Here is a 14,981-nt window from a genome sequence, read left to right as displayed (position 1 = left end):
ATATCGGGAGGATCATGCATAGCACGCTCTCCCATTACATGCAGTTGGAGTGCCAAAATTGAGCATCTGATAAGGGATCCCCTGTCCAGAGAATCCTGGGAAATATAGTTCTGGAAGGAGGAGCCCCGTGGCGCAGAGTGGTAAGCTGCAGTACTGCAGTCCAAGCTCTGCTCACTACCTGAGTTCGATCCCCGCAGAAGTCGGTTTCAGGTGGCCGGTTCAAGGTTGACTCAGCCTTCCATCCTTCCGAGGTCAGTAAAATGAGTGCCCAGATTGCTGGGGGTAAAGGGAAGATGACTGGGGAAGGCACTGGCAAACCACCCCGTAAACCACCCCGTCTGCCTAGTAAACATCGGGATGTGACGTCACCCCATGGGTCAGGAATGACCCAGTGCTTGCATAGGGAACCTTTACCTTTACCTTTTAGGAAGGGCTAAAGAAATCTACCACAATTCTTAGGTCCCTAACCAAAATAACTATTCGCAAAATTCCTTGGAGAAAGCCATGAAAGTTAAAACTGATATAAAGCTGATACAAGCTATTAGTGCAGATATACCCTTGTGGACAGACATCTCATTGCTCCGCTGTCCTCTTTTCATCTGATACTGTACCTGCCTGCCATATGGCAGAATCCTCTCATTCCCTCCTCTTTGTTCCTGCCTCAGGAATCAACAGCCACAAGCGGTTCAAGGGGCACCATTTGACCACCCAAGGATAAGAAGATTCAGACACTGTGCTGGATCGGAGAGATAGGGATGTATTCATACCTAGCAGCTGTTGGGGCAAAATAAATTGTTGATTGCCGTCCAGTTCTAGGCTGGCGAGAGTCCACAGCACACACAAAGATACACACCATTCCAGTTGGCATCCTTCCTAGAACTGAGGAGAACAGCCAATAATTTAGAGGACATAAATGAGAATGAATTATCCTCTTTCTCAGCTAGAGCAACAAGGCCCATTAGTGGAACAGAATGGGAGCCCACACGAAAGCTGTTCAAAACTCTTAGCAAGGGGGTGCAATTCATAAACGGATAGGTGGAAAGGGAGGTTTTAGTCAGCAGCACCACACTAAATCCCTTTGGATTTCAAACTGAACACTTCTTCCTCATGAGAAATTACTCCAGTTGTTAGACAAACGCACAATAAAGAGCACCCTGCTGAATCTCTTTTAATGTTGGAGCAAGAATTTTTTATACGCCGACTTTCTCTGCCACTTAAGGAAGAATTCAAACCGGCTTACAAACTCCTTCCCTTCCCCTCCCCACAGCAGACACCTTGTGAGGTAGGTGGGGCTGAGAGAGTGTAACTAGCCCAAGGTCACCTAGTTGGCTTCATGTGTAGGAGTGGGGAAACCAACCCGGTTCACCAGATTAGCGTCTGCCGCTCACGTGGAGGAGTGGGCAATCAAACCTGGTTCTCCAGATTACAGTCCACCGCTCCACCGCTCTTAACCACTACACCACACTGGCTCCCAAGAATACCTGTCTTCAGTTCCTTTCGATACGAAAGGCCAAACTACACGGCATGCTGGGACTCCATAATTGGCACCCTAGATGTGTTGTTTGGCTCTGAAGCACAGCCATGGGGAGAGAGCCACAACCCTGAGAACGGAGAGAGCTCAACTCTCCTCTCATGCTGCCTCCTCAGTCGAAATTGCCACTCCACTGGGCTGCTTAAAGGCCAGTAGGGGGGAAATACAAGTTGCCTGTGCTTTGCCTGCTTTTTAAATTTAATAGGTTTTAAAGCAGCCAGTGGGTTGAAGGTAGCATTTTTAATGTGAGACATGGTGTGAGGGAAAGAGTTCTTAGTTGTTGTTGTTGTTTTACACCCTTTTCCTGACATGGCTACCACAATCCATATCAGCTCCAGAGCCAGCATGGTGTAGTGGTTAAGAGCGGCGGACTCTAATCTGGAGAACTGGGTTTGATTCCCCGCTCTTTCACATGAGCTACGGATTCTAATCTCGTGAACCGGGTTGGTTTCCCCACTCCTACACATGAAGCCAGCTGGGCTAGTCACAGTTCACTCTGAACTCTCAGCCTCACCTACCTCACAAGGTGTCTGTTGTGGGGAGAGGAAAGGAAGAAGATTGTAAGCTAGTTTGATTCTCCTTAAAAGGTAGAGAAAGTCGGCATATAAAAACCAACTCTTCTTCTTTTTCTCCCTCCTCCACCACCCATTTCCATTTTAGAGCCAAACGCTAGGCTTGGAATTGCCTGCAGTTGGCCCACAGGTCAGCAGGAATTTCAAGGCCTGAAGCTGAGATCAGAAATAAGAAGCCCGGTCTTTAGTATCTTTACCTGGTAAACAAGGAGTGCATTCTGCTTGGAGTATTCCTGCTGCAAATCTTTGCATCAGCGCCAGCGACTGGCCTCAGGGAACCTAAACCAGAGAATAACATACTGCAGATCTGGATCTGAATGGCTATTTGTTTGGTATGTTTTTATCTAGCCTTTCTTCCCTGTTGCTCAGGGCAGCTTACATCATTCTCCCCTCCTCCATTTTACTTTTACAGCGGCAATCCTGTGAGGTAGGCTAGGCTGAGAGAGAGTGACTGGCCCAAGGTCACTCGGTAAACTTCCATGGCAGAATGGGGACGCTAGCCTAACCCTATCCAAAGATTTGCTTGGCACAACATAGTCTTCACACAATGCATAGTTAAAATGTGGAACTCCCTGCCCCAGGATGTGGTGATGGCTGCCAACTTGGAAGACTTTAAGAGGGGAGTGGACATGTTCATGGAGGAGAGGGCTATCTAGGGTTGCCAAGTGCCCGGTGGTGGTGGGTAAAATCCCGCCAATCCACCGGGCTGCCTGCTGGCCAGCTTATAGCCAGCAGGCACTGCGGGCATGCGCATGTGCACACGTCACTTTCGGGTAAATCCGAAAGTGACGCGGATGCTCTGGGAATCTCGGAGAAAACTCTATGGAAACCAGAGTTTTGCCCGAGATCGCTAGAGCGTCCACATCGCTTACGGGTAAACTCGAAAGTGACGTGGGCATGTTGTGCGGGTTGCGCACACTCATAGCGACAGGCGCACGCGCATACTGCGCGCTACAGCCACAGCCCCAGAAAGCTCCCGCCAGTGGAGCTATGGGGCCTGGCAAGCCTAGGGCTATCCATGGCTACTAGTAAAAATGGATACTAGTCATGAGGCATACCCATTCTCTCCAGGATCAGAGGAGCATGCCTATTATATTAGGTGCTGTGGAACACAGGCAGTATAATGCTGGTGCAGTCGTCTTGTTTGTGGGCTTCCTAGAGGCACCTGGTTGGCCACTGTGTCTGCTGGACTTGATGGGCCTTGGTCTGATCCAGCATGGCTTTTCTAAAAAAGTAACCTTTTGTGGGTGGTGGCGTGCTCCGGTTGTTCATTGCAGTCTGTGAACCAGGTGCTGTCTCATGGATCACTAATCTCTGACCTGACCTGGATGGTCCAGGCTAGACAGATTTCATCAGATCTCAGAACCTAAGCAGGGACGGCCCTGGTTAGCATGTGGATGGGAGACTACCAAGGAAGTCCAGGGTTACTACGCAGAGGCAGGCAACCGCAAACCACCTCTAAATGTCCCTTGCCCTGAAAACCCGGTGGGGTCACTGTAAATTGGCTGTGACTTGATGGCATTTTCCACCTCGCAATCTCTGTGGGCATGTTAAAGAGCCGTTCCAAAGGATTTGCCTTGTCAACTTCAGCTGTATGGGCTGACTTCTGTTTTTATTTCGATCCATCAGAGCCTTGGGAAATAAGCGGAAATGAGTGCGGGTAAAAAAATTGGTGGCAGAACTGATCATATGTATGTGGGCTAGATAGCTCATCAGCAACAGGGACGTGTTCCCTCTTTTCCCTGACAATGAAACAGTTTTGAACAGTTTCAAATCCTTTCATACAGGATAATGGGAGAGATACCCCCCCCCCCAAAAAAAAAAATTGCAGAAAACATGGGGTAGGAATTTCTTTCCCCCCTCTCCTCTGCCTATTCCAGTTCGGCATTCACAAAAATGCTTCATTTCTCCAAATGTTATCTGAAGAAGTGAGCTGTGTCTCACGAAAGCTCATACCCTGCCAGAAAATATTTTTGTTAGTCTTTAAGGTGCTACTGGACTCTTGCTCTTTTCTACTACTGCAGACAGACTAACACGGCGACCCACTGTGAATCATTTCTCCAAGGCTTTGTGGATTATTGTGTTGGACTGATATTTTTGCTACTATTTTGAAGCTTATATTTCAGATGAAGAGATTTTATTGCAGGCTTGCCTGAATATTTTATTCATATTGGTTCATGTCCACTATTTTATGGAAATTGTGTTTTATAGGGAAGTTGGGTCTTATTTCATAAGCCTCCTTGAGGGCTGTTTGTCAAATGGTGAGCATTCAGGTGGTATCTCCCACTGCAGTCTGAATCAACACACACTGTTCCATGGCGAGATTTTGCAACTCATTCTGTTACGTGTGTCGAGCCAGACTTGATTATTGTCTGCTTGACAGGTAGCAGCTGAATATGTCAACTCCTTCCGTTGAAAAGCATTGCGTTTCAAATTATTTGAGGCACTGTTTTGTCTGCAGTAATACGTGTGTGATCCACACTCACTCAGGTTGTTAGAGCCGCAGTTGTCAAGTAAGGAACCTGCACATATAAACCAGCCCTTGCATATTCTGGACGTGCTTTATAACAAACTATATTATTTTTGCCCCCGTTATCTTCCACAGACACTATGCATTAAAATCCTGTTCCACATTGCCTGCAAAATAAATAAAAACACAAGAATATAGGTGGTTCTAGGGGAACGTCATTGTATCGTTTTAGCTGTTTGGTTTAAATATGTTGTCGGTTGCTTCCTTAAATATGATCCTGGTTGTTTGCAAATACGTAGAAGCTACTGCTGACAGCTTCATGTAACAATGTGTTGTTGTTTTAAAGGTGGAAGCATCTTCAAATCCTGGGAACGAGAGCAAGTGGCAGGAAATATCAGAAGAGATTAAGGTGATATTTAAGACAGCCGTGAAGATGCTGTATGAAAAAGGAAAAATGAAACACAGTCAAGCAAAGAGATACCTTTCCTCGGGTAAACGTTTCAGGGAAAGCGCACAGTGTACAAACAGTTGTGCACTGATAACCAACTATAGCTTATATCTGTGAGCGATCAAGCATGCTAAAAAGGGAAACATTTTCCATACATTTGAATTGTAACCATTAACCTTACATTTTGTAAGCAGCAGTTCCTAAGTTTCTGTCTCTTAATCATGTTCTCGCATGACTAAGAGATTGGGGAAAGCAATTCAGAGAACATCGATTCCTCCTTTGCAGGGCTCCCAACACCTGCAACAGAAAACAGGGGAAGGGTTGGAGAAGGCTTATGTGGCCGTTCGCAAATTAAGATGCCTCCGAGCGCTTGGGCAGTCTGCTGTACAGGAACTTTAGATTTCCTTTTTACTCTTTTTATCCCCTCCCAGCTATCGAAGATGAATTTGATTTTGCCTTAGGAAAACAAACCCCAGCTTTCCTAAAGAAGTGTGTTTGCTACATTCGGAAGATTGCCAACATAGAACGTTTTGTTAAAATCCCAGAGATGGAGAAATACATGGACGTTCTTCACACCGGTGGAAAATCCACACGAGACCCAGAAGCTCTCGAGAAACTCATCAAACTCAGGGATGAATTTGTTCCTACCATTGTTGCTTCCTCTAATCTAAGAGTCTACACTTCTGTTACCCACTGCGACATCAAATTCGGCTACACTCAAGAAGTGGAGAACCACTACATTGAAGGGCTCGGCAAACAATTCTACGAAGACATGGTTGATATCATCCAAGCAACTGTGCAACAGAATTTTGACATAGAGACAGACTGGCTCTATGATGAAATCCTTCAGCATTCCTCACTTTGTAGAACATACTCTTCATTCTATGAGTACAGGTGTGATGCTATGAACATTATGCACAAATACATTCTGCCTAGGAAAATGGGCCACATTAATCCTCTTATCATATACGGAGGACCGTGCACAGGAAAAACTTTTTTATTAGCAGAAGTGGCAAAGAAGGTAAACCTGCACACATGCAAAAACCCCTCTGTGTATTTGTTGTGCTATTATAATCTTATATCCCTCCAACACTAGATATATGCTCCTCAAGATCAATTGATGAAGGAGCTTCTAAGGGATAAAAGAAAAGGATTATAATCTTAACAAAGGAAATAACTTTGTTTAGTAATGTTTACCTTAGATTGGATCCAGCCAGCTTTTTTGATCGGTCTTGGCCAGTTACAGCTAGTTACATGGTTTTTGTCCATGCAGATCCACAGCAAAACCTTTTTGGTAATCAAAGGGACCCCCTCTTCCCTATTTCCCCAGTGGAAAAGTTCCCTTTTTCACCAGTGGTTGGATCCAAGCCCAATGAAGAAAGGCTAAGGGAGTTGGGAATATTTAGTTTGGAGACGAGGAGGTTGGGGGGGGGGGACATGATTGCTCTCTTTAAGTATTTGAAGGGCTGTCACTTAGAGGAGGGCAGGGAGCAGTTCCTGTTGGCAGCAGAGAATAGGACTCAATAATGGGTTTAAATTCAGGGCATAGATGTACTAGCTGGATATTAGGGAAAAAATGTTTACAGTAAGAGTTGTTCAACAGTGGAATCAGCTACCTAGGGAGGTGGTGAGCTCCCCCTCACTAGCAGACTTTAAGCAGCAGCTGGACAAGCATTTGTCAGGGATGCTCTAGGCTGATCCTGCATTGAGCAGGGAGCTGGACTCGATGGCCTGTATGGCCCCTTCCAACTCTATGATTCTACATCAGAGATATTAAAATATCATTACACATGAAGTTGCCTTATGCTGAATCAGACCACTGGTCTACCAAGTTCAGTATTGTCTACTTTAACTGTCATTGGCTTTCAGGGGGTCTCAAGGTCCCTCACATCAGCTGCTTCCAGATCCTTTTAACTGGAGGTGCCAGGGTGTGGAAAGTAGATGCTGTATCCCTGAGCCACAGCCCCTCCCCACCTAAAGCAAGCAGGCATGGAATGGAGTTCCACTGTTGCTTAAAAAATAGTAATGATGGTGCCAGTTGAATACAGCTATAAAACACAGTTCTATAACCACAAGGCCATTCTGTGGCAGACAAAGAGAAGAGCCTCCAAAAGTTATCTTAATTGATGGGTAAGCTCATATGGGAAGATTCCTCTTCAATGGGAGAGGAATCATGTATACAGTTGACAGTAGTTACCTTTCTTCACATATTTTTTAATCCAATGAACTTGCCAGTGACCACTCCTGTAATAAGTGAGGGAAGAGAAAAGAGGCTGACAAGGGCACTAGCTGATTGAGACCCAGGCCCTGCAGGACCTTGCTCAGTTCCGCAACACATGTAAGACAGAGATGTTCTGCCAGGCCTGTGGTTGAGGACACTGATGGTTTGTAGGTCAGCTGGCCTCCCTTCCTTCCCAATATCCCCTATCCTTCCTTTTGATTTTACCTCGCTGTGCCTTCCCGACCCCTGATACAGTCTGGCCTTGGCCAGTGAGCCCCTTGGAGGAATTGGTTTGCACAGTTCCATCCTTGCCAACCTCCTTGGTTCAGACTTGTCGGGGTATTGAAGTAGGGCGCTTCTCTTGTTTTAGACTGAGTTTAGATTTGTAATTTTAACATGGTATGTTTTTTATCAATGCAATTAGAGTTGTATATTATGTTGGAAGCCACCCTGAGCCCAGTGTTGGCCGGGAAGGGCAGGGTATAAACTTAATAAGTAATAATAATATGTTGGGATCTGGTTAGAAAACCTTGATATGACCCTGATCTTTCTATTCTTTAATGCTTGTATATAATTTCTGCTTAAAGCAATCCTTTTTGTAGTTTAAAAACATGATTGCTTAAATATGATTTTTATCACATTTGTTTTTGTGATTTCCATTACTAACACAGATAGTAATTTAATTATGCTTCTATATTTGTAGGCTTATTCTTGGCTGAAGGAAGAAATGGGACCAGAGTCTGATCCTGTGGTGGTCATAAGGTTTTTGGGATCCACAGAAATGAGTACAGACCTTAGGAATCTGCTTCAAAGTATGTGTGAGCAGTTAGCAACTAACTACCGATGCCTTGTACAAAGCTACCCCAAAAAAATCCACGATCTCCGGGACTTGTTTATAAACCTTTTGAATGAGTCTTCATTTCATAGACCTCTGGTTATGGTATTTGATGCCATAGAACAGCTTTCAGATATTGATGATGCTAGAAAACTCTGGTGGCTCCCTGTCCATCTGCCCCGTTCTGTGCGAATCATCCTTTCGACACTGCCGAACAAACACGGAATACTGCAAAAACTGAGGTGCCTTATACACAATGAAGATAACTACATTGAATTAACGCCTAGGGACAGAAAAATGTGTAGTCAAGTTCTCAAGCAACAGCTGCTCCGAGTTAAAAGGAAAGTGACATCAGGCCAACAAATTTATGTCAATGAAGCTTTTTCTAAGTGCACTCTCCCAATGTTTGTAAACTTAACCTTCAGGGAGGTCCGAAACTGGAGATCTCACAAAGATGTTGACGAGTCCTCCCTCTGTACCACTGTTCATGATAGCATAGAGCAAACGTTTTGGTCCCTTGAGAAAAGCTGTGGACAAAGACTTTTGTCACGAGCCCTGGGCTACATCACCATGTGCAAATCGGGTTTAAGTGAAATGGAACTGGAAGATATATTAGCCCTGGACAATACTGTTATGTTGGAACTAAATGCATGTATCAGGCAACATAATCCATTAAGAGTACCTTACATCTACATTGCCAGGCTGAAAGAGGGACTGACCGGATACCTAGTAGAACGGCAAGTTAAAAATGTGACCCTCCTCGTGTGGTCCAACAGGCACCTGCAGCTTATTGCTCAAAAAATGTATCTTCATAACGAGGAAGATGTTAATGAAATGCATACTGTGATGGCTGAGTATTTCCTTGGAGTTTGGTCAGGTGGCAGAAGGAAATCTCTTTATGGGGAAGATCAGTATCTGAATGGCTGCTTCGACAGCGACAGTAGAAGCATGAACGATGATGACAGGAGTGTCATGGATCAGACAACATTCGACAGGCAGTCCCCTGACCAGCCTTGGGTGTTCCAGTGTAATCCTTTAGAGCCTGACATATTTTTTGTCAACCACCGGAAAATGACAGAGCTTTTGCATCATTTGACAAGATGTGGGAAAACAGATGACATGTTATATGGCGTCATTATGAACTTTAGTTGGCTTTACACCATGATCAAAATAGGGCAGTTTGACAAAGCCCTTGCCGATGTGGAGTTGGCCTACAACTACTCCCAAGAAAAAGAGCTGAAGTTCCTTGCGACCACACTTCGTGGCATCAAATACAAAGTGACAAAATATCCAGGCACACTCTCCGCGGAACTGCAACAGAGGCTTCTTCCAGTTGTGAGTTCCTTGCCTAAACTTAGACAGCTTCTTCTGGAATGTGACAAAGATGGGCCTAAATATTGTTCCATTGTTCCCTTACATTCTTCAATGGATGTAACTTACAGCCCTGAGAGACTGCCTCTGTCCTCCAGTTGCAGTCAAGTCACTGAAATCCTGCCTACCTTTAATCCAAGTACAGTGATTGTAGCTCTGGAAAATGGTTCCATCAGTACCTGGGATGTAGAGAGTCGACAGCTACTAAGGCAAATTACAACTGCTCAGTCCGTCATTTTAGGCATGAAGCTCTCAGGTGATGAAAAATACCTTGTGGTAGCTACAACAAAGAACACGCTCTTGATTTACGATAACCTAAATTCCTGCCTTTTGTCTGAGGTAGAGATTAAAGGATCAAAACATGGCGGGGCGGGCGTAGGCTGCGGTTTCATAAATGGATTTACACTATCAGTAAATCATGCACTTTCTTGGCTAGAGGCGAGCAAAGACATTACTGTGATAGATCTACTTTACGGATGGCCACTGTACCAATTCCACTGCTGGTACGAAGTGACTTGCGTCCAGTGTTCCCCGGATGGAATGTATGCTTTCTGTGGACAGTACTTGAACACTGCGTCGATATTCCATTTAGGTAGTGGAGACAAACTGGCCACCGTGACCTCTGAATTTTCTGGTGGGTTTGTGAAGTTTCTTCTTGTGCTGGACACAGCTCAGGAAATGGTGATGGTGGACAATGAGGGCGGCCTTTCTATTTGGAACACGGAGGAAATGACCAATCCCCAGCTAACAGATGACTTTGACTGCAAGCGAGGGGACAGTGAATTTGTCAGTATTGAACTTGCCGAAGACCAAAGTGCAATTTTAATATGTAAGGCACTCAGCATAGAGCTTCTTGATACCAGCATGTGGAAAATAGCCGAAAAATTCAGAGCGAAACACAACGAGCGCTTTGTGTCGGCTGTGTTGTCCAAAAACGGCGACTGCATTGTTGCTTCTATCGAAAATACCTCTGCTATTTTTGTTTGGAGGAGAGACACGGGACAGTGTATGGCAAGCCTACAGGAAATCTCAGGAAACATAGTCAAATTAATCAAATCAAATCACCATAACATGCTGCTCTCCTTATCTACCAGTGGTGTCCTTTCTATCTGGGATATAGATATCATAACTGCTATGTCCAACATTGACAAAACCGGCAAGCCTATCCAAAGATTGGTGTTGCCTGCCCGAGGTGAAGTGATTTACACGCTTGATGGGTCTGAAGCTATACATAAGTGGAACTTTGGCACTGGATTCATTGAAGCTGTGTTTAAGCATGAGAGCCTTGTTGAAAACTGTGTGCTAACTTCCACTGGAGAGTTGATGGTTACATCAGATGACAAATGCAGCCAGTATGTGTGGCATACGGGTTCCGGTGAAAATCTCTTCCGCATTAGTGGACAGAGGATAAGTCAGTTATTGATAACACACAACGACCAGTTTGTCATCTCTCTCTGTGAGGAAAATGCATCAAGAGTTTGGAGGCTGGCCACAGGTCACAGAGTGTGCAATATTCTCGTTGCCTTACAGAATGCGTTTATAACCACTGCTAACACATTCGTAGTGGGGATGACAAAGAATAAAGTGTTGGCAGTGAGCCTTTGGACAGGGAGTATAACCAAGAAGTTCTGTTGTGACGATGGTATAAGCATTGTCGATATTAAACTGATTCCAGATTGCCCTGATATCGTAGTCTTCATAACATCTACAGAAACTGTGAACATCTGGAGTCTTACAGAGGAAGTCATCTGCAGACGTGTGCAGCTTCCTAATACTTTCTTAAAGACTTTGGAGGATTTTGAAATATCTCCCAACGGGAAGCTGGGAATTATATCCCGTGGCGATGAAAACATCAATGTCCTTGACCTTCACAGTGGCAAACTCCGCGTCGTCCATGCTTCTGGCATAATCTGGAGGCAGAAGTTGTCTCGAGATGGCCGGTACCTAGTATATATTTGTTTTCGCACTACTGATGAGGATGACGATAACAGTGCACTCTCCATCTTAATTGTGATGAGACTGGCGGATGGCAAAAACATTGGCGCTTGTTCCCTTTATAAAACCCCAACTTCCCTTGCTCTTTCCCAGAGGCATTTGAACATTATTGTGGGCTTTGAGGACGGAAGCATCGGCACTTATACTGTTGTGGACCGAGTGGATGCAGCGCTGAAAATTAAAATTGCTACTTCAAACAGCCGACAGATTTTCAGCAGCACAACACAAGTGATTAGACCAAAATGTCATAGTTATAGCTTCAAGGGTACAGTAGACTGTATCTGGAGAGAATCCACTGAGGTGTTTTCGAGAGACAGTCCCATCACAGTGATGGACCCTGAGGCAGGCGAAGCAACCCCAACCAAAAAACACAACTATTGCTACGATAAAGTGTGTTCTGCCATTGATTGCAGAGGGCATGGGTTCACAGCTGACAACCGATCGTAAATAAATGAGAAACTAGTTCCCCTTCCCATATAAGAGATTGCTATTTATCTCATTGACGCCTAGGTCATGAACAAACTGGGGTGGGAGTAAGTCGAAAATAGTTGTTTATTCAGTGGGCTGCAGGTTTTTAAAAAAAAACAATCAAAATGGGGTTTGATCCAAAGCCTTGAATGAAAAATTCCTAGCAATATGATCATATTTTCTTTTGCCGTTATGGAAATTTTGAAGGAAAAAAACATTTTAAAGGGGATAGCTTTTTAATAAGTGAGGACATGACATTTCATATTGGAATGAGGTTGGCCGACCATTTTTAAACCTAGGTGTCTGCAAACCTGAAATCCCCGGCTACCCTGAGCTGATGCCCACTTGCAAAAAAAAAACACAACAGATTTTATTCACATGATGGTGCAAACGACAAGATGTCAACCTGGAAGACTTGATGCATTCCGTAAGCATTTGAAGTACTCGCCACTATTATTGTTGTTGTTATTTAAAAAAAGAGGCGACAACACCGTCCGAGTTTAGCCCTTCAGTCCCATTGATTTCATAGATCCATCTGCTTCAATCTCTCAGTTCAGCGGGCTATAACAGTGTTTAACTTTGGTTGGCTTGCGCCTGTATTTGGGGAGAAATACGGTAGACACTGATCATCGAAAGATAGACAATCGCAAGACAGTAAATCAATTTATAACTGAAAAGTATGAAAGTTGTATGCCTGAGCTTCTGTTAGTTTTTTTCCTGTTACAAAGATACAAGTGATAGGAAGTACTAGATCATGTAAGAATGGATCCTAATTGTGCTATTTTCTGTCTCTTTCATGGTGTATTTTAGTACTGGGTTTAAGAGGAAAAATTTAAAAAAAGGGGCATTAAGGATAAACAATTTAACCCTGTTCTCTCTTTTTGTGTTCAGATGGTTTAACTAGTTCTGTGGAAGGAAAGTCCAAAATATTCCATTCCTTGCAGAATCTAAACAGAACCCATTCAGACATGCGATGTATCTCATAGTGTCTGCCTTACTGTCATTCCTATTCTTTCCTGTGTAAAACACAGATCAAATGACCAAATACTCTGGGACTAACATTATGCTTATGTATGTGCTGAAAAATTCTGGCTGGCCCCCAAGGGTTCTCTACTGTTCCACTTTGTAATGAATTTCTTACTTCTAGATAAAAGTATTTATGCTTCCTCGCTTCCTGCATTAAGACTGTTCATGGCCTTTTCAAATAGAATTTTACCAATTACAAGGTAGAAATTGTGAAATACTGTCCGTTATTTTTGTTATTCAACGTGGCTTAGCCCAGTTAAAACCAAGAACGGGCTACAGATTTTTCTGACCCCCCAGTTCACAGCTCCGTTAAGCTGAAGTACTTGAATCTAAGATGGCTAAAGCTTTGATCCTAAGGACCACACTTCCTGGCGAGTACAGTGTATGTGCCCTGCCTGCCAAGTATGGATAGCGTATTTATTTATGTAGACATTTACACCCTGCTTTTCTCCCTAATGGAGACCCAGCGTGGTTTACAACAATAACCTCTGAAGTATGTTAGACTGAGAGGGGATGACAAGCCCAGGATAACCCAGTGAGCTTCCATGACAGAACAGGGATTCAAACCTGGATCTACCAGATCCTAATTTTATATTCTCACCTCTACACCATGCTGGCTGTCATGTGTTAGGGCAGGTGGTATTGGTTACCCTTTCCTTTCCATAGATTTAACAGCCACTGGCTATCCATCAACCACTTCACACTTTTAAAAGGGGGAATGAAATTTAATGTTTCCTTGACACTATAAAGAGAAAAGTTGCCACATCTCTCACGCAATTGACCGATCTATTTGATAGCAGATAACGCAGTATCCACTTCTCAGAAAGTGGCTTTAGCTGTTTTATCCAGGGAGTGATATATTTCTTTCACGCAATATTATTTTACAGACATGCTAAAACAGTGTGGGCTGGGGAGTCTATTTGATCCGGACAAAATGGGCATTTTTGTTCTTCTCCATTAATTTTATTGTATCGCTCTCGTGTCTCAGCTGAGTCTAGGGCATTACATCTCGCCAATAAGAAAGCTTGTCTGAACTTATGAATTTCTAACCAGTGGAAATAGTCTGACAAGGAGCGGTTACCCTTTCAAATACATTTGAGCTGGAGCATGGCCTAGAGAGCACATGGTGTTTTTTATGTAGTTAGTCCCAGGTTCAGTCCCCACCTTGTCCAGTTAAAGAAACTCAGGTTGCCACTATGCCTGAGCTGCTGTCAGTCAAGAATAAGCAATACCAAGCCAAATGGAACCATGCTGCAAGTTATTATAGCAGAATCCCAAGGGCAGAGCTATGCCCTTTAAGTCCAGTGACGCCCATGGGTTTAAAAGGGTGTTATTCTGTTTTGGACGGCCCTGCAAGTGAGCTGCATATGTTCATAACAGTTCATGTGCATTTTGAAGTGGAACACATGAAAAGTACATGCCTGCACCATTCATATTTGGCAGGTAGCATTGTATTTTGTACCAGCATACCCATGTGGAAGTATAAACAAATGCTGGTACCCAAATGCATATTCATTACTCATCGTCGACTGTCAGATTAATCTCTGGAGATAGAATGTCCACATCACCCACTCAGCGTCAATTCAAACATAATATTTCTTTAATGGGCACACTGCACGCAAAAAATTGTGAGTCATCTAGAGCCGAGTTATGTATTGATTGATCGACTGATTCTGTTTACAGCCTTTCTGTCTGGCCTGTCAGGATTAAAAGCTGTCATCCTGGCTGACAAAGCAAAAGTGAACAACATACGACACAATAAAATTACAGGCTAAAATCTCAAACAGCTGTAAGACTCACTGCTAAAAGCCACATAAAAGGCCATTAAAGGCCTTTAAAAGCTTGCATAAACAGGCTTTGTCTGGTACCTAAAGGATTTTAATACTGGTGCCCGGGCAATCATACCTTCGGAGAGAATTCCATAACTGGGGTATTATCACAGAAAAAGGCTCTTCTTGGGAACATTCCAAGAAAGGCTTCTGAAAGTTATCTTAATTAGTTTATATTGGAAGAAGGCGGTCCTTCAGAGAGCCACGCCCCAGAC

General features: G+C 43.9%; 1 protein-coding gene across 1 annotated transcript in view; it reads left to right on the top strand.

The window, feature by feature from the left end:
* The window catches only part of NWD2 (NACHT and WD repeat domain containing 2), a 76,643-nt gene extending 64,753 nt beyond the window's left edge, over nucleotides 1–11,890 (top strand). Inside the window, exons 5-7 of the mRNA XM_056855100.1 lie at nucleotides 4,920–5,064; nucleotides 5,453–6,042; nucleotides 7,946–11,890. Of these exons, the coding sequence (XP_056711078.1) occupies nucleotides 4,920–5,064; nucleotides 5,453–6,042; nucleotides 7,946–11,890 (4,680 nt within the window). The remainder of the gene's footprint in view (nucleotides 1–4,919; nucleotides 5,065–5,452; nucleotides 6,043–7,945) is intronic.
* The last annotated feature ends 3,091 nt before the right edge of the window (nucleotides 11,891–14,981 follow it).

This window comes from Euleptes europaea, chromosome 9 (genome assembly GCF_029931775.1).
Source record: "Euleptes europaea isolate rEulEur1 chromosome 9, rEulEur1.hap1, whole genome shotgun sequence".
Lineage (NCBI taxonomy): Eukaryota > Metazoa > Chordata > Lepidosauria > Squamata > Sphaerodactylidae > Euleptes > Euleptes europaea.
This window is presented reverse-complemented; position numbering and strand designations above follow the sequence as displayed.